The sequence below is a fragment of the Zootermopsis nevadensis genome, unplaced genomic scaffold (genome assembly GCF_977971745.1).
Source record: "Zootermopsis nevadensis isolate Lab colony 2312 unplaced genomic scaffold, Znev_1.0 Znev_ptg000030l, whole genome shotgun sequence".
Lineage (NCBI taxonomy): Eukaryota > Metazoa > Arthropoda > Insecta > Blattodea > Termopsidae > Zootermopsis > Zootermopsis nevadensis.
In genome coordinates, this window is record NW_028259162.1 from 16,460,666 (window position 1) to 16,488,246 (window position 27,581).

General features: G+C 36.6%; 3 protein-coding genes and 2 long non-coding RNA genes across 10 annotated transcripts in view; 2 read left to right on the forward strand and 3 right to left on the reverse strand.

The window, feature by feature from the left end:
- LOC147872172 (ribosomal protein S6 kinase beta-like) overlaps window positions 1-27,581 on the reverse strand; it is a 353,544-nt gene that overhangs the window by 277,919 nt on the left and 48,044 nt on the right. The window lies entirely within an intron of this gene.
- Window positions 1,249-10,221, reverse strand: LOC110831742 (uncharacterized). Its single transcript, XR_002543688.2, has 5 exons — window positions 9,397-10,221; window positions 8,145-8,222; window positions 7,090-7,424; window positions 6,106-6,206; window positions 1,249-4,463 (listed from the first exon to the last, which is right to left on the reverse strand). It is a non-coding gene; the product is annotated as an uncharacterized LOC110831742 (long non-coding RNA).
- LOC147872181 (uncharacterized) lies at window positions 12,567-14,944 on the forward strand. Its single transcript, XM_087358857.1, has 2 exons — window positions 12,567-12,657; window positions 14,393-14,944. The coding sequence occupies exon 2, from the start codon at window positions 14,393-14,395 to the stop codon at window positions 14,942-14,944; it is 552 nt and encodes a 183-aa protein (XP_087214983.1). The 5' UTR covers window positions 12,567-12,657.
- Window positions 12,622-20,437, reverse strand: LOC147872182 (NADPH:adrenodoxin oxidoreductase, mitochondrial-like). 3 transcript variants are annotated; one of them, XM_087358862.1, is made up of 3 exons: window positions 19,919-20,437; window positions 19,157-19,237; window positions 12,622-14,136 (listed from the first exon to the last, which is right to left on the reverse strand). In XM_087358862.1, exons 1-3 carry the CDS (start codon window positions 19,956-19,958, stop codon window positions 14,060-14,062), a joined length of 198 nt encoding a protein of 65 aa, XP_087214988.1. In that variant the 5' UTR covers window positions 19,959-20,437; the 3' UTR covers window positions 12,622-14,059. The 3 variants fall into 3 exon arrangements, with proteins under 3 accessions (XP_087214988.1, XP_087214989.1, XP_087214987.1); XM_087358863.1 differs by lacking the exon at window positions 12,622-14,136 and adding an exon at window positions 15,109-15,176; XM_087358861.1 differs by lacking the exon at window positions 12,622-14,136 and adding an exon at window positions 15,363-15,487.
- Window positions 20,498-27,148, forward strand: LOC110831740 (uncharacterized). 4 transcript variants are annotated; one of them, XR_002543685.2, is made up of 6 exons: window positions 20,498-20,850; window positions 22,149-22,411; window positions 24,133-24,224; window positions 24,551-24,607; window positions 24,995-25,051; window positions 26,161-27,148. It is a non-coding gene; the product is annotated as an uncharacterized LOC110831740 (long non-coding RNA). The 4 variants fall into 4 exon arrangements; XR_002543687.2 differs by having other exon boundaries at window positions 22,149-22,226; XR_015537891.1 differs by having other exon boundaries at window positions 22,149-22,220.

Genomic DNA, 27,581 nt, shown 5'->3' on the forward strand with positions numbered 1-27,581 from the left:
CAGAACTTAGCCCCAATCTGGTTACTACACTGGCCGGCTTGCAGATGCACGATCTCCCTCATACTTCTTTAACTTTGCTGACGATGACTCAAAAGGAAAGAAGACAGTCTACAGACCACACCGCGTGTGAAGATACCAATAGAATTTGACACGCCTAGCTAGAGCTCCAGCAAGCACGTCTGAGCGTAGTTTTCAAAAAGCTGGTCTCAGTCTTAACCCCTCTAAAGTGGCGTTTGCTGTGCAAGAAATCTCCTTTTTAGGACACAGGGTATCCAACCCAACCCACACATTTCCCAGACAATAACCTTGCTCATGTGTCGCCCTCAGTGGACTAATGGTTAGCGTGCTCGCCACTGGACCCAAGGTTCGCGGGTTCAATCCCGGCTGAGGTAGATGGACTTTTAACTCCTCACCGTCGAGGGGCGTAAAATTACGTCTGGCATTTAAATTCTCGGGATTGCGGCCGGGCGTAATATTACGTCCGGCTTTAAGCCTAATTTCTTCAGCTCATAACTTTGTAACGATTAATGCCAGCGCAATGAGGTTTGTAGTACTCTGTTGTGGAAAGTTTTCTGTGTGTGAAGATCCGGCAACCCTGTTGAGTATCCCTTGAGCGACTACCTGGGAGTCTAAAAATAAATGACTGGCCTCAGTTTTGCAATGGAGAACCCTTCAAGCAGTCGTGTGTTATCTGATGCTGATGATTTCTACATACCACAAGGATGATATGTGTGTGACTGTCAACAGAGCCAAGCGAGAAGAGAAAAAGCCTCTGGTAGTTCTTGACTACAATAAACACATGCTGGGAGTTGATCTGAAAGATCAGATGCTCCAGCCGTACTTGCTGGAACGAAAACGAGGAACAAAGTGGTACATGACATTGTTCAAGAGACTGCTGAATGTATCGATACATAACGCAATGGTCATTACCGGTCTGTTCCACATACCAAAACCTTAGACACCTTGAAATTCAGACTTTCATTAGCCCAAGGCCTCGTAGAAAAACGCGGTCCTGGTGTTCCTCATCCTGTACACGGCCGTCCGACAATTGAGCCGCCACCTAAAAGACTGATAGAAAGACATTTTCCGGAGCGTATTCCTGCCACCGGAAGGAAGGCAACACCTCAAAGAAGATGTGTGGTGTGCAGGAAACGCGGGAGAAGGAAAGATTCGACTTATTGGTGTAGTGAGTGTGAGGCAGGGTTGTGTATGGATGGCTGTTTCAAAGACTACCACACAAAACTCAACTTCTGATCCACTTGCTCCCATTGGTCACACACAGAGTGCTCATCTTATAAGGTAAGATTACAAAACCATCTTTTAAGAGGATTTCAGTGAAAAATTCATAATTATATCTCATATAGTTCAAAAGTTATGGAAAAAAACGTATTTTACAGCAAAATTTAAACGGGCATTTAAAAAATACTACCGCCGGAACAGCACAACAGCAGTATATGGTTAAGGGTGATAAATATCCGTAGCGCAACTTCCTTCGGAGTGGAAGTAAAGCCGGCGGTCCCATGTCGTAGATTTACGACAAGTAAAAGAACCTTGCGAGGATGCCATTTCTCACCCAAGTCTCTCCTGATTCACTGCTTCACTGTTAGATGGCTCTGGCAGTCAAATCAGGGGTGAGTGGAAATCGTACAGTCAGTGGGCTAGTCACTCACTGCTCTTAAATGCATGCTTTGAAGACTATGAAAGCTCCGAAAGGAGGTCCCATGCTCCACCTGGGAGTTACAGGAACTACTACTACTAAACTTGCTCATGTGGATATAGATTTCGCTATCATCAGGAATGTACTTTCCAGCCATTTACTATGCACACAAAGCAGTCTCTCAACACCTCACCACAACCCAGTCCTTTTTCATATACATGGTCTACTAGAAGCAGACAAAATAAAACAAGCATTCATCTATATCGAGGCCGACAGGAATCTTTTCCAAAATTACATTGCAGACAACTTAAATACGCAGTGTTTAGAAGGAACAGCTCAAACAGTGATTTCATACAGCTGTTAAACACCTCACAGACATTATAAATAAAACCATGCTATATTCTATTTTGCTTTGAAGTAAAATTTTCAAGTCAATGCAAATTGCAGCCTCCAGTCAGATTCTCATTCTAAAAAGAAACAAACTGAGAACTCTGTGACAAAGAACTCACGACATCAGTCTTCGTCCTCTCATTAACACCTTGAAACAGCTATTAAACAACAAGTATTGAACACCTGGCAGAAAAAAACACCAAACCCTAGATACTACCAACACAAAAGATACTCAGAGGATGACCAAAAGCTTTACAAACATGGACTATAAAATCCCACCTCCAAAAAACAATGGTAAAATTGCATTAAGAAATCAAGAAAAGGTGAATATGTTTGCGGATACCTTAATAAAAATATTCCGAACAAACCGAGACGTAGACACAAACTTTACCGACAGCACAGAGCAGGCAGTAACTGAGTGTCTAAACCAACTTCAGCAGGCCTCGGTAAGGCCTACAAATCAATCTGAAATTGAACAGATTATCCACCACCTCAAACCACGCAAGGCTCCTGACCCTGATGGGATTCAGAACATAGAACACGGAACACCTACCATGGCCAGTCCTCAGATTTATTACAAGTCAGTTGCATTAAATTATTTCCCTACCTAGTGAAAAGAGTTTGAAGTTATTATGCTCCAGAAACCGAAAAAAAAAGTCACGCCTCCCCACTGAATTACAGGCCAATAAGTTTATTAATTTCTGTAGATAAAGTTTTTGAGAAAATCACATAGGCTACATTTGCAACTTAAGGAGTTCCACGTTATCAGAAATGACCAATATGGCTTTAGTAAGGACATTCAACAACAATCACCTTGATAAGAAATATAGAATCAATTTTTCACGGTTTCAACTATAACAGAGATACGGTGGCATTGTTCTTAGACACAGAAAGAGTATTCGACAAGACCTTTCAGAATAAAAACCTGAGAAATCTGCAGTTGCTGAACATTGCTTCAACCTGGGACACTACATACAGCTCAGGGATACTTCTATCCTCTCGACAAAAAAACAGCTACATGGATCGGATAATCAGGGAAGTCATCGAGATTGAATTATATCCCAATAACTTCAACAGGGAAGATGGACTTCACCTGAGCCAGTCATGGAAGCCCCTCATTCACACTCTTCGAGGGCTCCGAAAGCATTCGAGAGACACCACCTGCCCCACCCAGACCACTAACCTGGCCCCTTTTCAGGGCCCTGATCACAATCCACCCAACTCCTGATGTCCCACCAGACGCACATCCCAGGACCCTCACAAGGGCTGTACTTCAACCTCTCTCTCTCTCTCTCTCTCCCTCTCACACACGCCCATGCGCTCCTATGGGTCCCCACCCATGCCTGATTTGACACCTGCTCCCATTGGCTGGGGCAGGCTACTCCATTCACGGTCCGGCTCCTATAAACCTAGCCCCATCCACCCAATCGCCCTGATGACAAGAGGCAGTACGACCTCTGGAACGTTAGTAAACATCTACCATACTACACAGCAAAACAACCCAGAAGACAGAAATCTTCAATGATGAAGTCTATTGCCAAATATGGTGATAAACAACAATCATCATTCAGAGGTTGTCCTATAAAATCCATGCTAAGGTAACAGTTGCTTAAATAAGTTTGGCATTTACAATATTATGTGATATATGCATTGTGTCAATCTTCTTTAAGTAAATTAAATTTCCTACATCTTTGGCTATAATATACAGTCTACGCAGACAAATAGAAAGTCACAGAGGACATCCGAGCACTTGCTATAAAATTTTCAAAACCAGGAAAAAATTCCGGAAATGAAAAGACTACTGTAGCTCAAAAACAGAGACTTTTTCAGACCCATATCATGTAAACAAACATTTTTCACTGCTTTGATGCATAAAAATCATTCTTATAGTTGCGCCAGATGTGTAAGTTATACTCTGTTTCTTTAAAACAGCGCCTAATAATTTTTCATTGAGTGCAGATTATGGGTGTTTTCAGTAACAAGTAAGCAATTCCATTATTTCAGACCAGGTTGGCTGTTTCCTAGTCATAACACACGTTTCCAAAGGCTGACAACTCTCATCTTGAGTAATGGCAGTATGAATATTTAATCCCACTGTTTGCATTATCTCAGTTACAGTGAAAAAAATCCCAACTGAGGCATAAGGACAACCACAACAATCTTAATTACATTAAGACCTTCAAAGTATTACTGCCCTCAGCTTACAACACCTTGCACTAGAAATAAACCCTGTTGCTATGCGCCACATATTAAAACACAAGAAAAAGAACTTTTTCTGACCTCATTGTTGTTGCCACACAAATGTAACCTCGTTCAATCCAAAATGTCCTTCAATGGAATTGAGCTCCTCACACTCGAAAACTACCGGATGTGGCACCATCAGTTGTCTTCTATGCACTTAATCCCAGTTTATTCCCTGCAGAATAAAGCACACTTATTAGAAGTATGTTTATTGCAGAGTAAATCATGACAGAGTAGAAGTCAGAACACCTCAATTTAAAAAACACTTCAGCTGCGCAGAAAATGCAAGTACTTTTGAAACACGTGCCTTCACTTGGTTATAATTTTGGTCCGTACCTTAATTTATTTAACAATACTGCATTTACAGGGAGAGACGTTTGACACTTAAACATGCCTTCAAGGTTTGAAAAAAGTTGTTGACAAATTTATGGAATGTACTGTGAGACCATCCTTCGATCTGACAGCAGTATGTTATGTACGGTATTTGTGAACCTATGACCGTGATGTTACTATGTACAGTTGTTAGGCCTATGATATTTGTCACAAACAAGTTGCTCTGCTGGTGATGTAAATCACAATTCTTGCTTACTGAAGATTTAAAGAATCTTATTATCTACAAACAATCTCAAAAATATAAAACTTTATTGGTCTTCCCACTGTAGTTGATTTTCACAGTACATTACATGAATAAGACACAATCTAGAACTGAAACATGTGTAATATAGCACATTATTATATGATGAACGGTATGGTAAAAGAAGTACGTCGAAAAATTGTTTCTTCATAATCTCTGCTCCACCTTTTCCCCCCATCTAAACAAATTTTTGGATCCTTCTTCAACATTTTTCCGAGAAAATCTACTCATTGTCCAAGAACCATGGTGGAATGTCTGACATATGATGCAAAATGTTGCTGTAAGGGAAATGTTCATTCTTGTACTTGGCATAAAAAGAGAGTACTCATTGAACATGCATCCACAATTAATGTTTTTAATGCCACCCAAAGTTGCTGTAAGTGGGCTGGTCAATGTCTAATTCACATAAAAATCTCCTAGGTATGTCATAGAATCGGTAAGAAAGATGGTCCATGTTAAACATTTTAAGTTTTCCAGCTTTTGGAACCCTTTACTTCTTTGTCCTTACATTCAGTTGCTGCCCTGCAGAAACTTGCATAATTAATGAGTGGTCAAGTTTGTATTTCCAATCTGTTTCTTTGCCTAAGTCAGTGCCAAGGCTTTTTTTGGGTGCCCGTGTTGATACAAAAAGAGGTTATACTGAATTATGAAGGCCGTTCAACCACGAATATTATAAAATAAAAGCAAAGATCTCAACTTACTGATGCCCATCTTGACGATTGTTTGCAAGCAGCAACATCATCCTACACTCCCAAATTTGAAAAACTGGCTGATAAAATGCAGCGCCAAACATCACACTAACTTCCCACTTGAGTAATAATAATTGTACTTATAAAACTATTTTTGATTGCGTGGTTTCTTGTATCATTAAACGTCATTTTGTGTATTATTTGGTGTCCATATCTTATTTGTCCACAGAAAAGAAAATCTGGCTTTGTTAATTGGTTGGTGCCCACCACGATCTCATAAATTCTCAAATGTGCTCATAGGCACAAAAAGGTTAGGGACTACTGGCCTAAGTTATTTCTCCAAATGTTTCAAATGCATACACCTACATTACTGCCATTAAAACAGACAGTCAGGAGTTAACCATGAACAAATTTGTATAGAAATTTGTTCAGAGGAAAATTATATTCCCGGAGAACACATACATCAGATCTCTTTCAAAATGCTAAATATTTACCAATAGAGTGCTGCATCAATTCCAGTTCCATCATACTGAAAGGGTTTGTGCCTGATCATCATTTCAAATGCTGTAATGCCGACACTCCAACAATTCACTTCCTGCAACAATTCAAATTATAGGTAATACTTGCAAAATTTGTGGCCAGAATGAATTGATTGTTCATTTATTGCCTCCAGGTTAATATGGAGCATTCCTAAGTTTGATAATGCTTTTTCTTCATTAATCTATTTCATGTAGGTATCAGTTTGACTCCTAACCAGCCAGAGATTGTGCTGAATTTCCTCATGGTTTTCCTCTGAGTGCTCAATCAGAATCAAAAGAATCACTTTATTAACCACTGTTTACAACACAACTGCACAGAGGAAGACTTGAATAATCTGGGAATTAAAGCTGGAGATGGAAGGCATCGAATAAGGAGCAATGCAGGAAGATTTTGAAGGAGGGCAGGGTCCACAAAGGACTGCAGAGCAAAATGAAGAAGAACCATCGTTTATAATTGACATTACACTATCACTTCTTTTTACATTAAATTACATCAGCAGTGAAGTCAAGAAAATTAACAAATGCCATTAACACCCATTCAGTGATTCCCCTAAATGCTACACAAGTGCATAGACAAAAGTTGTAAAGCAAAGAGGAGCTTTTCTGTGATTTTGTGGAGAAAGCAACTACATGTTTAGTCCATATTTTCTGAACTGCTGTGAGTCAACAATACCTTTTACTGCAACAAGTTCTAGCAAAAGTTTCTCATTTTTTCAATTCAAGACCTGCTTACATACAGTGTGTGCATGTGAAGTGTATACCATTTCAGTGTAATAATGCACATGAACCTAGAGGTAGGGGAATAAAAACTAAATGCATTTGAGTAGGTTATATGATGAAGTTCATAATTTGTGCTGCTTTAGTTTTAATATCTTTGCACCAGAAGCACTACATTCACAGTTGTTATAATGGCATCTGAAGAAGAAGAATTCCTCATACCTATTTTAGAAGAGTGTCCTGTTGACATGCTGTTTCAGCAAGACAGAACGCTTCCACATTTTCAGAAGGAAGTGAGAGATGTCTTAACTGCAAGTTTCCAGAGACATTTATTGTCAAGGGTGGAGCTATGACTTGGCCACCTTGTGTGCATGACCTTCCTCCCCTTCAAGATTTCTTTTGTGGGTACATCAAGGATGCTGTGAATGTGCCAACACTGTCATCCACTTTGCCAGAAATTCGTAGGAGAATTGGCTACACTCCCCTCGAATTGCTTAATGTGTGTGCCGAAACTGAAGACAATTATGTTATGTGCCAGGCCACTCAACATTGAACATCTGTAAAATGTAAGTCAAAGAACTTGATTAAATAACCAACACAAAGACATTCCCATGCCTTTTAGAAGGTGAGCAATATTACATTAAATGGAATACATTTCATGTGTACACGTGGAACATTTCGTTTTTAAAGCAGCCACCACCAAACTGTGCGCTATAAGGTAACAGCAAAACTGCACAACATTGTAACATTGAAGACTGAAGCCCAGGCAGGTGAAGACAGCCAAGAACTCTCAATGTAGCAAAGCTAGCAATACTGCACTGGTAACTTGGATGTGTTCAGAGATATGATGGATTTCCATACCCTTGAAGCATGCAATTTGCTGAAGGCTAATACAATTTTTTTTTTGTAATGTGACACAAGTAGACAATTAACGCTACTTCCATGTTGAGTAAGATAAGAGACAAAGTCTAAACAACACTTATTTTTAACATCAGTGCATGTATAGTACTTGGCTTTCAAATTCCATTATATTAAAAATATGTATGTCATCATGCCAGGCTAGTGACTGCACCACAGTCACTTGAATGGTTTTGTCTCCTGCAATGTAAACTGACTAGTTTGTGCATGAGTTGTTATAAACTCCCTTACTACTTGTGGTTCATAAACCTCAGATTATTATAATGTGTTTTCTTGTTAGTTTACATTAATCACTTTTGTTGAGTTACATAAAACCAACAGATCATTAATAACATGCTCTTATGGAATAAGACACTTACATTGCTGTAGCCTTTGTCGATGATTATCTCCAGAGCCATATAAAAGCTTGTGCCACACTGCATATACTCATGATCACCCTGTTGATAGAAAAAAAACTTTGAGTAACTATGACATGAATGCGAGACATGAAACAACTAGGAAGTGTATGGTTATTATTATTATTCAGTGTTCTGTCTGACGACAGGTACATTGCTCTGCCCAAAAAGAGCTCTCCAGTTTTCTCTATTCTCAGCTCCTCGTTTTAGCTCCTAAAACGAGATCAGTGTATGGTAACAGGACAAAAGCTGATCATGTCTAAAAGTGAAGACCACCACTGGACACAGTCCTGGGCAACTTCCATTCACCTTTTGCCTTCAGTATCCATTTCTCTATGATCCCTTTTAATGCTATTGTCCCTAAATTCCTTGCACAGAGGGGACAAAATATGAGACATCTTGCATTCTTATTGTGACAGTGAAATGTAGTTTCAGTATTTTACTTTTCTGCCACATATCACCCCAACTAAGCTGTCATATTTACTACTGTATTCATTAAATCAAATACCACTAACCCTAATAAATTTTAACTGTAGCTGTTCCTTCAATTATGATTATGAATGAGAATCTACCATGTTGCTTATGTGCAAAGGTATGGCATGAAGGTGTCTGACACCCTAGGCAAACTTTCTGCTTTCAATCCCTATCAATTTAATCTATTTCCAACATTAGTACTAAGAGTAAAGCTTTCCCACTACATGCCTTGTAGGTATTTGGGTTGAGGAGGTATAGCTACTAACTCATTCTTGACCTTAGAACTAGATGGGGGTGAGTAGTCAGCATCACACCATGGCCATGCTTTACCCCCGGGAAACGACCCCGGTACCCATTGGATATGAGGATGGGTAGCCCAGACCCAGTCTGGAGGCAGAGGCTAGACAATAAATCCTCTACCCCCCTTTGGGATCGACCCCTCCTCGTCCAGTCCATTGCCAGTCACCATACTGACAGAGCTACACTAAGAATACAATACCGAAAGAAAAAACATTGGCCTTCTTCTGCACTTTACACACAATATGTACAGAGAGGTACATTAGAATTTAGAACTTATGAAGGAAACGAGTAGAAAGAAAAAACTAAACAGGACCTAGTAGTGCAAGATGTCATGCAACTGATGATGACCAGTAAATTATGAAAGATGAACATTTATAAGCAGTCTGCCTGGAAATGTGTTTCCTGACCACACTGTTAACTTATCTTCACACACACTAACTACCTGTGTTTCGTGCTGCTGGTGGCATATTTCAAGACCAGAAAGGTGAACATAAGTTTCTTCTTTCCTTTGGCTGTTCTCTATTTTTAGAAACTTATAATATTCTCCATTATTATACTACTTTTTTTCATCTTTTTAACGTGGTCTCCACTGCTCGGAAAATCACAATAGAAGAATGGCTCCAAGACAAAGTTGTTTCGAAAAGTAAATTACACAAACAGGATAACCATCCTACATTCAAGTCTCTGTGAAAATGTTCGGTATAGAGATGATTATGTCCGTTGTTGAAAACGATTAATGTAAAATTTATTTAAACTATTCGTTCCCACTACCAGGCAACAACAGCTACCAAACCGTATATCGTTCTCATTGATGTCTCTGAACGCACTATGTATGTCACTGAGTTTACACATCAAAGCTGTATTCCAACGCGTCTTCACTGTGCCGACTGTTCAAGAATGTTATGTGTATATCATCGTTTTCTAACCCTGGCTCAATATTCACTAGCATAAATAACCTTTTAAGTAAAAATGTTTTATATTGTGTTGCCATAACGCATATTGCAAGCCCCTGGTATCTTATACGCCACAAATGAAGACAAAGGGAATTTATGGCAGTATGCGACTGCGCAAACACGATTTAGTTACCCAAATTCTCAACTGACATTAATAGCGTTCGTAATAAAATAAACTACGACAATAAATATACACAATCACTACATCAGTAATTTGTCACAGTTGCCACGTTTTAGTACAATGAAAACTACCGACAATTTAAAAATCTGCACTTCCAACACCACACTGCTAAGTCAACTGCTGCCTCATGGAATTTTGTAGCTACGAGTAAGAGTCAAAGAATATCGTGCCAACCAAAGAGAAACAATATTGTGCCAACCAAAGAGAAACAAATGTAGACACATTTAAGGATCTGATACGAGTTCCGTCTTTTTACAGTACCCAGTCGATTATTTCTTACTTTTGCAGAAGAGTCCATTGTAAATTAATTGTGAAATCATTCTTAAAAACGAACTTCACTACACCAATTCCATAGAATGGATGCATTCACAAAATGAGCGACGCTCAACTGATGCGGATGTGTAACCCGGGCATTATAACACGAACTCACCAAGATGAGCAGAAGAGATGCTTGTATATTTTTTTAGATAGTTCTACCCCATGGGCTCATTTTTCCAATTAAAGACACAAAGATTAGACTATAAAACACTATAATTTTAACTGTTGTTTCGTATAAGAGTGAAACTTTGACTCTCATACAGGCGAAACAGAGGCTGAGAGATTTGAGAAAGAGAATGAGGGAGAATGTTTGCATTTTAAAGAGATGAAATTACAGGGGAGTTAGCAAATTTGCGTGAAAATCTCCACCCTAATCAAGGTTATGATTGGCAGGACACAGAGAATGCCTGCGGGAAACAAAAGTGCTTACAAAATATTGGTTATAAAGCTTTCAGACCTACAGGATCTTGGCACAGGTGGTAGTATAGGTCAATATTAAAATGTGAATTGGACTGATCTGGTGCAGGGTAGAGCTTGTCTATGAGCTGTTGCAAACTAGACAATGAATCATTTCCATAAAGAGAAGAGAATACCTTGACTAGCTGGTCATGTGATCAGCTTATATACATACATACATCTTTATTACATTCCATGGATCCATAAGTTAGTCAGATGACAATAGGATGTAGAATAAGTCATAATAATACAATACATGTTATACAAATACAAGTCATAATATTATTTAAATGTCTCAATGACTGTGCCCTATGGAGTATTTTAGTTGTTAAATATACAAAAGAACATTTTTGTACTGTTTCCTTAGGAATTAAAACAATTTGGACTGATATTTCCTTGGTTGTTGTCAGTTTGAATCTCATGTAAATTATATTACAGGGGTAGGTTACTTATAGTCAATCATGGACCTGCTTTTTCAGAGATGAATGGGGCATTGAAGAGAAGTAGAAGTATCATGAGTGGTCAGTAATGAATTATAACCAGGTTTGTTATTAGAATGTCTTTTACAGCTCGATATACTAGCCTGTTAATTATCACCACTAGAAGTCTTACATATCACCACATAATACACTCTCATAATTTGTCAGAAATACAAATAAATGTTCATAATGATTTATGTGCTGCAACGTCAAACATCTGAAATTAACCTGACCCAAATTTTAAACTGCTTGCCTCAGTTTGCTGTTTATGAAATATTTATATAATTTAATTTATTAAAGTTGGTTATAAAATCCTTTCCTAGTTATAAATATGATTGATTTATGAAGACATATCTGCTCTGTTTACTAACTGGCAGTGAAGTGTGTGTAATTTTAAAAATCTTGCAGAACCACAACTTCTAAAATACCCTTTTCAGTTTTTGGTTTGGTTTCAAATCCCTCACCAATTACTGGCAGATTTCAGCCAGTCCCTTCTACTTATGAGGCATAACTCCTCAGACAACATCTTGTAAACTTTGGTCAGTTGAAAGCAAGCAATGTCCTGCACTTTTCCCTTACATCCATTCTTCCTTTAAGCATAGCTTAGTCACTGTGTCACAATTGAATCAAATGGCATGTCCTGACCTGCATGTACAATAGCTTAAATTTATTGTGTTTTATTCAAGCCTGAAACAGAATCCTAAAAACTTCAGCTCTGGCAAATAAAAAAAATGTTAAGAATTTCATTTTTAAGCCAGTAAAAGCTAAATTATAAAACCTGCAGGTATTTAAATTCTATAGCTGTCTTTTCCATTCATTCAAGTTAATGTTCGCTAACTAAATATCAAAATGAAATTGAGAAATATAATAATTCTTGAATACTGATGAGTTCGTTAACTGTCCTTGACCGCTTGGACTGTGCATTATATACACATTTCATAAACCTATTTTATAGCATCCAATAATATCACAAATTAATGAGTAACAAACAAAAAGAAACAATATCCTAGAAGAACCTCTACACTTTCATTCAATACATCTATCCATATACAAATTATAATGTAGTAAGCATATATTAAAGCAAAGGGCCTTATTTTCATAGCCTCTCACCATAAGACATCATGTTACAGAGATGCACAAAGAATCACCAGAACTCTTCTTCCAGAATCACCAGAATTACTGAAGTTGCACTTCACAGCTATAACATTGGTGCCTGTAACTGAAACCTGTGGCAGATTGATACATGCCATTTGATAGTAGGGTTTCAAACTCTGTTTCTTCTGAATGATAAAAAATCAAAAAATATTCCTTTACAGGTAAGACACTTTGTGGAGATGCAACTTTCTGCATTATCACAGTTACTACAAATGATATTCATACAATCCTTATAATAACTAAGTTTTGCAGGTCATTTTTATATGCATTCTATGCACAGTATATAAAATGTAGAGTTTTTGTCCATCCGTCTGTTGATGTCTGTTCTCTGAAAGCAGGCTCTACTTAGCAAAATTTGAATGAAACTTGGTATTAGGCGTGATTCTAAAACTTATGGAAAATTTTTGATTTTGTTCAGAATCAGTCTATTATGTACCCTAATTTTGATGAAGATGACATGAAACAACATTTTCTGAGATGAATCACTATACAATTATCTGTACACAAAAAGCTTTATCATTTTCATAATTTTCTCAAAAACACTTAGTTATAGAAGTAACTGTTGTGTAACTTAAAATAAAGTCTATTGGGTTGTCTAAATTATTTCAAAAAATTTTATTTTAATTGTTTTGAATATGTTGAATGTATTGCTTGAATTCATAACTTCATGAGGTAGTAGAACATATTTGAGACAACTCTGCTCATATTCCCCTGCTCTTAACTCCAAGCATGACAAAATGCAGGATTTGTTTGTATTTATAAACACATGCACTTGTCACCTCAATGTAAAGCTTACTACAAAATGAACGGAAATATATTAGAACTGGTTTCAGACTCATATCAAATATGTGTTCTGTGATATACTTAGTCCATACAGTGTACACTGACAAAACTCAAGAAAAACACAACTTAAACAGATGACATCACAACTTCATCATCATCATCATGTAGCTTTCATGGAGTTAGGCCATTTGTTGGCCTGTTCCGACTTCACTTTTCCAAAAGCCTCTTCAGAGGTCTTCCCCGACTTCTTCCTTTTGGTACATGATTTCTTAAAATTTTGGGTAGCCCGCTTCTTGCCATTCGGTCTACATGTTCAAACCATTTTGTTTTATTATTTTCTATTTTTTCTAATACTGGAACTATTTTCAACTCCTCTACAATTTATGTATTAGTTTTATAATCCATTCTATTGTAACCTGCTGTTTTTCTAATGTATTTCATTTCTGCTGCTCTTATTCTTCATGTATCTGCTGCTCTGATTGTCCAATTTTCACTATCGTATAAAAGAGTAGGGAGAACTAGTGTGTTGTATAATTTCAATCTGGTTTTCTTTAAAGTTTCTGCGGTTTAAACACATTGTTTATTATGCCTGTTATTTTCAAATAATTGTTTAATTTGTGACATATCTTTTTCTTCCTCATATGAAATCAAATTTCCTAAATAGTTGAAAGTACTCACTTGTTCTATTATTTGGTTGTTGATTACTATTTTACTTCTTAATGGATTCGGTCCTTTAAATGTCATTGATTTTGTTTTCTTTACTGAGATAGCTAATCCATATTATTTTATAACTTTATTTAATCTAAATGTAGCTTTCTGTAAATTATCCTCTGTATCTGGTATTATCACCTGGTCATCTGCAAATAATAAAGTATAAAGTTCTGTGTTTCTAGATAGTGGAATACCTGATATTTCTTCGTTTTGCGACTTTGTTATTATTTCATTCATGTTAATGTTAAAGAGCGTAGGTAAAAGGGGACATCCTTGGCGCACTCCTCTGTTAATCTCTGCTGGTCTCGATAATTTGGAATTGTATTTTATAATTATTTTATTTTTGTTGTAGATATCCATTATTACTTTTATTAAGTGATGTGGAATCACTCTCTTTTTCAGATGGAGAATGTGGAGCATTTCAAGTACTTGGGAAGCATAGTCACGACGGACGCCCTATGCACCAAGGAAGTAAAAGCAAGGATAGCCATGGCCAAGGCAGCTTTCATCAAGAAGAGGATACTTCTCACTAGCAAGTTGGGCTTGGAGATGAAGAAGAAACTAGTGAAGTGTTACGTATGGAGTGTCGCGCTGTATGGAGCAGAGACTTGGACACTCAGGAAGAAGGAACAGAAATACCTGGAGAGTTTTGAAATGTGGTGTTGGAGAAGAATAGAGAAGATCAGGTGGACGGATCGAGTGACCAACGAAGAAGTATTGAGGAGAGTCAACGAGCAAAGAAACATTCTGCAGGCGATTACACGAAGGAAAGCTAACTGGCTGGGACATATTATGAGAAGGAATGGGTTACTGAGTGATATCATCGAAGGCCAGGTTGAAGGAAAGCGAGGACTGGGAAGAAGACTGATACAGCTAACCGACGACCTTAAACAAGGAAAGAAGATGACGTTCCAGGAATTAAAGCGAGAAGCCGAGAATAGGGACAACTGGTGAGCTCTTTTTGGGCAGAGCAATGGACCTGTCGTAAGACAGAACACTTAATAATAATAATAATAATAATAATAAAAATTAGAAAACAATATATGGCTAATGCCAAGTCTAACATTAACCAATGTAACTAAATTCTGAAAAGATGTCAGTCCAGAATGATTTCATTATTATTCTTTGGTCCATTTGTTTGCACTGTGCCATCTGTTCATGTTGTCTTTGGCATGATGGCAGCCACCTGGGAAAAGCATGTCCACAGAACGTTACAGAACCAGCCAAAACCAATCTCCATAATGTATATCAAAACATGGTCAAAAACCAAATTCATCAGCATAGATGGTTGCAGCTATGCTAGGGATAACACATTGAGAAAGAAACACAGAAAAAATTGGCCAAAAGTGACAAAGAATGGATTTCTCCCACATCACAGTTTTGCTGCAGCACTATGGAACAACACATTGTTGTTAGGTTGGGTTAGGAAACTAGCAGTTACCTCATCAGCAACCAGGTTCATGGTATCTGTCTTCTGCATGTTGTAACTCCAGAACTCTAAAAACATAGTATAATGAAATTTGATATTGGAAGTTAAACTAGAATTTTGGATGAAAACTGACAAGCAAAAACAGACATTTTAAAGAACATGCATTTATGTGTGCATCTCCAGCAGTATTCAGTGCTGTAAATGCACCTAAAAACATTAATATCTCATACCCATGCATGGTACACAAACTAATATTCAGGACAGACATGGATCTATGATACTGACGTCTGAGCACAGGGGAAAGATAGTCACACCCTGCATCACAGCAACTTGTAGGAGAGGGGAATTGTGCGTGAATTCAATACTTTTCCTACAAGGACTGTATCTGATGTCAGTTGTTTCACCTGTTTATATGTTTAGTGAACTTCATGTATCAGATCAGTGGTTCACAACTGGTGTGCCATGAGCTTTTACCAAGTGAGATGCAAGGATCTGAATACAAGAAAAGTTGTATAAAATTACTAAATATGCAAATTAAAAAATGAAATGTGTGTGTCACATTGTTATTTGTAATTAAGTATAATTTATTAATAAGTTAAAGTTTATCATCTTTGGTTTATGATAATTTTACATTACTTAAAAATGGTGTACTCTTGTAAATTTTAGTTCTCAATTTTCAATCTAGTGTATCCCAAGTACACTGCAAGAACCAAAAGGTTGAGAACCACTGTATCAGAATTACTGCCTTCTGAATAATCTCTCTGCTATATGCACAGTTAAATTAAATAAATAATGCAAACACAGAAAGGTTGTAAGAATGAAGATAAAAAAAAATAACAGTAAGAACTGATGATCAATAAACTGATAACTGTTGATCTAAATCTGCTTCATAATATGAATATAAATATAATACTGATAATGAGAGTGATGAAGAGGCAGGGTAGCTCAGTCAGTGTTCTGTCTGACTATTGACAATGCCTGGGCATCAATCCTCAGCAGGGGCAAAGAATTTTTCTTTTGGCCTCTGTGTGCAGACGAGCTCTGGTGCCCCTGCCTAATAGGTACCACAAGTCCCTTCTTTAAGTGTAAAGCACAGCTGGGGTGTCATAATGCTGACCACTCACCCCCATCTACTGGTGAGGTCAAGGAGTAGCAGCAGCTATACCTCCTATGCTCCAATTGCCTCCATGGCATGTATGATGTGAGTGAAGCCAGCATTCATAAAAATAAGAATGGAAGAGCTGCTCGTATGAAGAAAGATAAATGATAATTCTGACTAAAACCTTTCAAATCACATGCATTAACAAAGGATTTCAAGCTTCCAGTGGCCAAGTTACATTCTTCCCCATCATAATCTTTATGGAATTCTTGTCAGAGTATTTGAAATCATAAATTATTCATCAACTACTACAAGGAATGTGCCTACTGACCCATTCCGAGATAGTTGCTCTAGTCCTTATTAGTCTTCTAGGGTGCATTTGAGTAGTGAGTGACAAGCCCACTGCTTCTGCACAATTTCTACTCAATCCTGATTTGTTTGCTAGAGCCATCTAGTAGAGAATGAGGAGAGATATGGGTGAGAAATGGCTGTTGAATTTTGCTTACGAAATATCTTGTATCATGCTCATAAGGTTCTTTTACATGCCGTAAATCTACGACATGGGACCACCAGCTTTACTTCCCCTCTGAAGGAAATTGTGCTTTGGATTTTTATCACCCTTAAAAATTCATTGACCTCAGCCAGGTGTGAACCTACGAACCTTGGGTCCAGTGGCAAGCATGCTAACCACTGGTCCACCAAGGGCAACATCATAAATTATTAATGAACCAAATCAATTCAGAAAGGCAAAATTAGAATGCACAGTTTAAAAAGGAGAATCTGAGAAACATGAGACCCTGACAGACCTCAAAGCATTTCATGATGTAACTCTCAACATGGGCATGAATCCAAAACCTGAACCCAAAGACTTTTCTCTACAGACTGCCTTGACAGATGTGTTTGTGAAAAGATGTACTTATAAGGTATCAGAGATCTTTCAAATGTTCCACATTCAGACCTCTGAGCACTACTGCTGATTAAAATTGGGGGAGACAAAAGCTGCAAGTGGTGCATCACCATCAAGTGCCATAACCCACTGAAACCAGGGAAGAGGCACTCCAGTTCAGAAAACAGAAATACAATCAAAACTCTGCAACTTGATCAACAGATCTCTGATGTATGACTTTTTATTAGTCATAAAGGAGACTGGAAATGTGCAGAGTACACAGAGTTTCAGCATTCATTCTTTCTGCACCTTGGCATCCTGAGTGTCCTAGCAATGGTTTGATATTTTTGGTATTGTTTTGGCTTTTTATTGTAAGTCTCCATATTGTATTGCAGTTAAGTCAGTTAACAATTTAGTCTTGTAGTCATTGCTCTGACAAACAGCCTTCAAGAATTAATACTTATCCTTTTAAGGCTGAGTCATAATTGTGTGTATCGCATCCTTTAATGTTCATTAATTCTCCATTTTACCCACAGAGTACATTTATGGGTTTTGTATTATCCTCAGATTACACAGTGACAATTTCCGTATACAACAACAAGCAACAGATCTTTGTAATAGTGATAAATTGGTTTCTTTGCAGTAGGAATTGAATTTTTAAGCATTATTTAAATGAACTTTAAATCTAAAGAATTAATTACTGAGTCAAGTATGAATAGGTAATCCAACAGAATAAAGTTGCAATATTCAACTGCAACTATTATCTCTGTGCACCATCTCCTATAATGTAATGCAGCTCATGAGTTGGTGCTGTGGTCTCATGCACAGATGGTCACATGATCAATGCCAACTAAGGTTAAATGCTTTAGTTATCACTTGCAACTGTAAATATATCACAAAATGTTAGTACTTTTGAGGGAAAAAAGAACTTATTACATGCACGCTCTGTATCAAATTTCTCAAATGTAACCTCAACATTTTGCCAAAATGTCTGTAATTATTGACTTACAAACATCATTTCATTTAGATTGCTATCTTCTGGGTTATTGTGCCATGTAGTCTGGTGCAATAACCCAGAAGACCACAATCTTCAGACTCACCGCTGTGAAAACGTCAAATCCCACATCATTTCATGTAATTTATATGTACATTTATAATTTAGCTCTGTACTAAATTTTATTTGCCCAGCTACAATGGTTCATTAGTTATCACAGTCAAATTTACAGCTGAAGTCAGTGCTTGCAAAACTGTCATATTGTTGCTTTACATTCTATAGAAAAATCACATTAACAAAGCAATGATTATGTTATTCTGGGTTGAGATGCCATGTGGACTTAAAGGTGTCTATCTACAAGTCTGCACAATGTCACAACACAAAAGGACAAAACTATCATCTTCACTGCCATAGGAAACTATAATCTCACATACCTTAACAAAAGTTGCATACTTTCTTAAACTTTACCATCTTTCCAGGGCCCCACACTATGTAGTGCTAGAGTTTGTCCCACCTCACTAGTTTCAGTATCCACCATATTGTTCATAATTATTTTAGAAAATGAAACAGTACAAGTTTGGGGTTACTTTTAATGATATAACATGTACGTTCTAAGCTGCAACTTGCAAAGAGAAAAACAATAAATGTGCATTTTATACACATTTGGCAAAGAATGCATAATAATGCAAATAGTACAGGTCATATTAAACCAGCTCCAATTTCCACTGCCAACATCTTTATCGCCACTATATACTCACCAGGTTTGCCAGCCTTCTTGCCTTGGCTCTGCTCCACAGCATCAATAAGTTCCCAGGCTATCCAGCTTTCAGATGTCACCCCTAAAACATAACATATGAACAGGGTATACAAAGAACATGAGTGATTAAAGATGTTACAAAGTGATGGGGATGGTGATAAAGGGACATATATCTGAATTTATTAACTGTCCTTGTTTTTTGTATGACATTGTGTTTAAAAATTATGACATTCTCTTGCATGCTTAAAATCAGGTTATCAATTTTTCAGTTAATGTAACCCGACAAGAACAATTTTTCTTGAGAATCCACACAGCTATACAAGGTATGAATTCAAAATCTAAAATCTAAACAAAGTCTGAAGGTTTCTGATGACGGTGCACTAAAATATGTAAAATTATTATTCTGCATCTGTCATAAGGTATAAAAGGGAAAGGAAACAGAAATCCTATCTGTTGACCCTGTTGTCTAAGAACTGCTCCAGACTAGCACAAAGGATGTATATATCCTCCCTCTTCTTTACAGGAATATTTGAGCAGAATTCAGCTTCCGAAATACTGTGGTCTTATTATTTTATAATTCAGATGATTCACACAGGGTAGAAGGACAATTCTGCACACTCTGATAGGATTTTGTGTTTTGTATTCAAAGTCCTGTAAAGCAGTGTGAATTCACTAGAAAAAAGGTTCTTGCAGAGTTACATTAAAATAATATGAAATATAACCCAGATGAAAGAAAAGACTGTCCCGATTGAAAGTCACATACCTCTACTACTCAGAAGTTTAGCAACAGCCATGTGCCCCATTCTGGCCTGTGACACACCCCCATGCCCACAGGAAGTCTGCTTTTGCAGTTAACCCTTTGAATGTGACAAAATTCATATATTTGGGAACAATAACAAATCAAAATGACATTCACGAAGAAATTAGGAGACTAGATTCCAGAAATGCTTGCTACTTGTCGGTTCAAAATATTCTGTCATCCCATTTGATTTCCAAGAACATAATCTCCCACTCTCAGGGAGGAATATAGACTACAGATGTTTGAGAAAATGTGTTAAGGAGGATATTTGGGCCTAGGACAGAAGAGGATGGGCATGGAGAAAACTGCATAATAAGCTTGAAAATTTCTACTCCTCCACTGAGTATAACAGTTATTTTTATACGTCAAACTATACTGACTTAAACTTTGACACAAAACTTGTGATTGGCGACATATGATAACGTCATGAGTTCACCATCTTTAAAGAAGTGGGGAATAACTCGGAACTGCCAACTGCTAAACTTTCTCACTTTGCGCAGGCAACTGTATGCTAGATTACTGAGTATCTGGATTTTAGACTTCATTCACTATTATGAAAAACCCACGATTCTTATAAATTATGTGTGATAATATGTGCTGTAGATACCACCTAACACCCTGTTGAAACAGGTCGGGCTAGATGACAGGCTGTAAGCGAGGAGTGTTAAACCATACTACTTTCTTTGCTCGTTAGTGGTTTTACTATGTAAAATGTGGTGCAACACAGAAGAGGTTATCGTGCAAGAAGTATTACGATAATTGGTAAAGGAAGTGTATTGAATCGTTGTGCAATTTTAATTTCAACTGTATTAAATTTGCCACATATGGTAGCACAGGGTGCAGAAAGATACGAAAAGGAAGTCTCCAGCAGGAATAGTTTGTGGTTTGCTAGCAAGGTAAGTGAAATTTTGCGCTCCACTGCATTCCCGTTTTATTGAGATCCGTTATATTGTTGTCCTTGTAAAATTGGTGATTTTATTACTACTTTTATGAGGATTCACGAAAAGCACACGCAACAATTTTTTTACAGCAGTGGGCCATATTAATTTCCTTTTACTTAAGAAATTGAATTTTTAAAGTATGAATTCGAATGAAACACTTTTTTTTTCTGTACCTGTAATATAGCCTACATAGTCTTAATATACTTTATACTGTATTCTAACATTTTTCAAAACAGGAATTTAAAGAAATCTATAATAAGAATACAGGGAGATCTTGTCTAAATATATCCCAAAAACGTCTAAAGCCTTATATATTACAAAAGCTGCAAATTGTAATTCATCCTGCTGCTTACAAACGACCATTATTACTGATGTCTGCTAGTGGGAACAACCTCAAGCCAGTTCGGTTCAGTTCTTATTCTCAATATAATTTTCAGAAATCAGTTTGATATTACATCCACATCTTTTGCTGGTCTCATAACCAGCTTGATTGTAGTAATAGATATGTTATGCATATTTTTCCCTGTGTTTCACATATTATGATACTGAGTTTGCTTCCACATCCTTGATAATTCGTGGGTACATGTAATCACATTGTTATACGAGCCAATCAGACTAGGTATCCCTTGGAAAAGAAGCACTGGATGCATGTTCCTTTCAGAGTTTGCATTGATATTCAGCATCTTAGTGAATAAACTGTGACCTATTCTCTTTAACAAAGATTTTAAACTAGGATGAAGACCATGAAATGTTTCTATCAATATTAGAAAGTTCTTGTAATGCATTAAGTTTGTACTAATAGAACATAAAATTGCATTGTTAATCAGGGTATTTCATCTCTCTCTACAGTGAATTCTTAAACAATTGCAGGCATTTTTGTTTCATTATGCGAAGAAATCATTTTGTTAAATGTTAAACTAACGTATGTACATTGATGCCACTAATATACAGGGTTTTTTATATCGTTTCCTTATGTATGACATGTTCTCCTGGACTGTTTTTATGCTGTTTATAGATATACCTTCAGAATATTTCTATCACCCTTAGTTAAAAATAAATACACAATTAAAAAATATAATTTTTGTGCATATTTGAATCCAATATTACATTATAATAATTATGTACTTATTTTAAAATTTTGTAGCCAATGACTTCCATTTGTAATTAGTCTCAGGCAATCCCTGATATACTGCAGCAGTAATCTGGCAGAATGTTAACATTCCACTTCCCTTGGTACTGTTTTTCCATTACAGAAATGTCTTGGTGAAAACACTCTCCATGTTCGTCACTAACTGCACCAAGATTTTGTGGGAAGAAATCCAAATGTGAATGTAAGAAGTGAATCTTTAGTGACTTGTTGTACCCCATTGCTTCATATGACTGGAGGAGACTTTCCACAATTTCCTGGTAGCTGTCTGTTTTATTGTTTCCCAAGAAATTGCTGCAGACGTCTTTGAATGCCGTCCAAGCTACTAGTTCAACTTCATGCAAAATATAATCAAAAGTTTCATCTGTTGTAAGTTTCCTTATTTGTGGGCCAACAAAAATTCCTTCTTTTATCTTTGCCTCACTGGAAGGGGGGAATTTCTGCTGCAGATATAAAAAAGCAGGGCCAAATTTTTTTACTAAACCAAGTTTTATATGGAGTGGCAGTAAAAATACTTTTACAGCATCAACTAAGGGATCGTGAATAACATTTCTTTCACCTGGGATCAGTTTATGACGTATCTCATGGATTTCTTCAGTCCCTCAATGCAAATCCTGGGATAGTACCATAAATTATGCCACGACCACATCCTTCCACATCACTTACAATTCACTATCATCCTCTCATTTGACACTTAATAAGCAAAGTTAAATACACTATAAACAAGGAAAGGTATCACAAATGTCCCATATTGAACTGACAAAATTATTACCAGACAGAAAATAAAGACTGGGCTGTGGAGCGTAAGTGTATTTCAAAGATTAAACCTATTATTTTCTATAAATTAACCACTGAGACAAGTTTAGATAGTGTTTCTACGAGTATTAGGCATCTGTTGGACACATCTTCACATGATGCTTCAGCATCGCTGTGATTGATGTCACTTCACAATGGATTTTTCTTCAGGGACTGGCAACTTTTGTTGATAGTTGTCATTTTAAACACAATTTGCCTTATTGCAGTAAAATCCATAACTCAGCTATAAGTGGGTAAAAATTAATTAAGGGAAATGAAAAGGTTTTGAGTTTGATGCAAATTCCAAAAATGTCAAGTACATGTACATTAAAAATTGTGTAACTGTAATGTTTTAAATTTTATCATCACAGTAATTCTCATTCAAAGAGACATGAAACATGTGAAATTTACTCTGTCATAAAATGCATAAAACCAAATATAAGGTATTTATATTCAACCATATCGTCCACATTAATATAAATCAATAAGTAACACATGCAAGTCTGTATTATATTCATAGCATTTTTACATTGTTTGCCTCAACACAAGTATTTGGTCATGATGCTTCTAATTGGTCAAAATCCACATCAGCATACAACTGCTATCTCTTTGATGTATATATTAAGTCTTTAAAGAATAATATATGATAGGATTCTGTATGTCACAATTAACAGGGTAATCCCTCTATATAATTATTACATTGAAACTCATCCCCTTTCTTAAAAATTGGGCACATCAACCCCTCCTTCCATTTTGATGGCATTCTTTCTTGGTCCCATATCATAAATATGAATTTATATATTCTTCCCAATAAGACGACCTCAATGTTTTGTTAATTCATCAGTAATAGAATCTTCACCTGGAGCCTTATTTATTTATTTATTTTTTAATTTGAATATTGCATTTTCCCTAAAGCAGGATAATCAAGGGCTGTGCAGTGCAGCATGTTTAATATTTTCATTCTTTCTTTCAGCATTTACATCATGCTTACTTAGGGGTTCTTCAGAATGTCCTGATGGTTACCTTTATGAATAATCTTATGGTAAAACTAAGCACTCATTACCATTAAATTATTCATTTAGGCAAACTGAACTAATGGATTACCATTTTCACTAGTTTAATTACATATAGTGTATTCACCTTCAACTTATACACATTTAATAATTCTCAGTTAATTTGGTGTTGAGTTGTTATGGTGGAACCTTGTAATTTCACAAAACTCTGTCACTTTTTAGATATTGAAAAAAGAATGTAAGCTGAGTATAATCCTTGACTGTTATGTTTGTGTGTTCTAGAACCATCTATAACAGAGGAGATGGAAGAATTTATAAATGGCATACTAGATGACAAAGATAAGACCTCTGTCTTCACAAGAAAGTAACTTGAAGTGAGTAACGATTTTGCCATCCTTCCTCTACTATCATTTTTAGATTTTAAATTTGCTGTTTTATAAATAGCAATTATTAAAGAGGTTTTATTATTTGGGCTTATTTGTGCCTTCAGTACAAAGGTTCATCAAAATCAGGCGATTGGTTTTCAAGTCATAAAATGAGAGCATGAGTCAATTTTGTGGTCTTTTTATCTCTACAACTTCTGTTGCCAAGTTGTTATGGAGGAGCATTGTGATTTCACAAAAAACTGTCATCTTTTTAGATACAGAAAAAAGAATGTAGGCCGAATATAATCCTTGACTCTGTTCTGTTTGTGTTCCAGAACCAACTATGACAGAGGACTTTGACAATTTTATGAAGTTTATACTTCTTGACAAAGGTAAGACCTCTATTTTTGCAAGAAAGTAACTTGAACTGAGCAATGATTTTGCCATGTTTCCTCTGCTATCATTTTAATATTTTAACTTTGCTGTCTTATATAAATAGCAATTATTGAAAATGTTTTATTTGTGCTCATCTTTGGAACATTTTGGATTCTTCGACAAATTTGTGCCTTCAGTACAAAAGTTGATCAAAATCAGTCCATTGGTTTCCAAGTCATAAAATGACAGCGTTAGTAAACTTTGTGGTCCATTTACAACTTCTGTTGCCAAGTTGTTATGGAGGAGCATTGTGATTTTACAAAACTTTGTCATTTTTTTAGAAACAGAAAAAAGAATGTAGGCTGGCATATAATCCTTGACTCTGTTCTGTTTGTGTGTTCCAGAACAAACTATACCAGATTATTTACAAGAATTTATCAATGGAATATTAGATGACAAAGGTAAGACCTCTTGCCTCTCAAGAAAGTAACTTGAAGTGAGCAACGATTTTGGCATGTTTCCTCTGCCATCTTTAAACTTTGCATACTGTGTAGTGTATTAGAGTATAAAATAAGTAAACAAACAACTATTAACAATATAAAAAGACACTATTGCCATACGCATTTCAACCTGAAGAGGTCATCATCAGTGGCATCTGGGAAATTAATTCATTTAATCAAAAGGTTTAGAAATAAATAAGGTGTTTCACAAATGTTATTTCAAATGATACTGCACTAGATGTTGTTATTCACAGAGTAGAACTATGCACTTAGCTATTGATCTGATGGTTCGGTAGCCATAGATGGTCTGCGGTCAGCTGTGGTTGTGTTGTCCGCACCTGTGAACTCCAGAATCGTGGGTGAGAGACTCAGTTGGAATGTGTGGGGTATATATAAGCTCGAAATCAGGGTGGCCAACTATTGAAACAAATTTTACTCTCCTGTTTAATGCTAGGTCAAATAATACGTTAGAATTTTGGGTGTTTTGTTCGTTAATGATGGATTTGTGTTTACTACCTTTGTATATGTGGAATTTTTATAGAATATCTAACATTTTACCCTTTGGAGATATTCTTAATATGTCCATGATATCCTTCATACATACCTGTTGCCATGATACTTCAGTAACAGAATATGTTGTATAATAGTTATACATTTTTAAAACTTTTTTCGTTATTATTTATTTTAGGCGATTCTTATGCAAATTTAAGCTACTTGTTTCGGATTCCTAATTGTAAAATCAGTGGTATAGTACCAGAAGTGTGCAAATCAATAACAAGAGTTTATTATTTGCTACTGGCTTGTGTCCCCTGTATCGGGTAAAGCATCCATCTGAAATCACATCAGAAAATAGACGGGAAAGGCTTGTTGTATGTAGTAAGCTAGTAGAGAATGTTCTGCTACAACACAGAATAAACTAGGGCTTGAATTAGGGACCTTTGGTATACAACATTTCTACTATACGTAACAGCCATTCTGCTGAATATCAGAGTGAATGTAATTTCGTAATGTTGTGTTATTTATAATGTTTCTCCCAATGCAAACAAAAATTTGGTATGTATTTGTTGCAGGCTGCAAATGCTATTCAGGAGTGGCAATGCATCTCTGACATGTTTGCAGAAAAATGGCATATCCCTAGATATGCAGGTTCTGTAGATGGCAAACACTTGACCATTCCAGCTCCATCAAACAGCGGCAGCTACTTCTTCAACTACAAATCCTACAACAGTACTATCTTGATAGCTGTTGTTGATGCTTAGTACTTGTTTCTTGCTGTCAATACTGGATGCAAGAGTATGTGATGGTGGTGTTTTCACGGCCTCTGGCATACCGGAGTTCCTTGAGTGTCATCTGTGCCGAGTTGTTCCTGCAGTGCCGTGGTCAAGTTACAATGTTTTATTTTATGAAATTTACGTATTGAAAATTGTATAATGGTTAAGAAAAAGAAAGAAAATTTACTGCTTTAAAAACGATAGAATAGATGTCTGTTTGGTTTTCTTCTTTTCTGATAATAAGTTATAGTATGGCTGTAAAACTGTATGAATTCCTCTCTTAACAGTTGAGCTACGCTCCCAGTTGGGGTCATTGCTACAGAAGATGTCACATCTCTTATTAATAAGAGCAATAGCCTCTTGCATTGACCTTTCGGCATCCTGTTCTCTAGACACCAGTGCTTGTCTGTCAGTTCACTTGCAGTTTTTAGTCTGTGGTTAATCTAATTTGCCTTTTCTCGTCGCTTCCCCCCCCCCAGCTACGTATGTGGAACGAAAGAAATTGTTGTTGGTGACCATCAAAAGTACATGATTTTGGAAATAAATAGATTGACATTTGAAATAATGAGAATGAGACAAGAAAATATTGGAAATTGCAAAGTGCGGTCGAATTCGTAGACATTAAAGGTACTGGAAATGACGGACATTTTAAAGCATGGCGATGAATGGCTTATCTTCGAGGATAATCACATTAAAATCTAGAAAATTTATCGACAAATGTAAAAGTGTCACACTTTTATTATTTGAAATCGTAGAATAAAAAATGTTTCGCCATTTGTTTACTCTGTATTGCTGTTTTGGTATATTGCCTTCAACAATCCCCTTCCATTATTACTCATAGTATTTTAACAGACAATACATCTTTATTGAATAATATATTGAAGATTGGTAAGGGTGGAGTTGGACGTAGAAAGTTGACTGACCAAGAACAGTTGGCCTCTGAACAGTGACGTGAAGAAGTAAAATATCAGATAGAGACAGCGCTCTGGAAGGAGCGTGTTGCTCTAGTTATTTTCAATCTTTTAATTCAGATCTCTAACTAGGTTATTACCTGGTCCTCCTACTACAATTACATGATCATCCTTTGTTAAATTTTACTTAGGGTTCAGAGTTCCGCAACAACACTGTCAAGTGTAGTGTTCGGTTTGAATATTTGTAACCATGCACTCATCCCCCAGAACTGAGTGAAGATGCTTATGTAGTCCTCTACAGTGACATCA

Coding starts and splice junctions, on each gene's coding strand:
- LOC147872182 (XM_087358861.1), bottom strand. CDS start 19,958: ATGGGGCACATGGCTGTTGCTAAACTTCTGAGTAGTAGAG. Junction 19,238..19,918: donor TAAACTTCTGAGTAGTAGAG/GTATGTGACTTT, acceptor GTTATGTTTTAG/GGGTGACATCTGAAAGCTGG. Junction 15,488..19,156: donor CAAGAAGGCTGGCAAACCTG/GTGAGTATATAG, acceptor CTATGTTTTTAG/AGTTCTGGAGTTACAACATG.
- LOC147872181 (XM_087358857.1), top strand. CDS start 14,393: ATGGAGAATGTGGAGCATTTCAAGTACTTGGGAAGCATAGTCACGACG.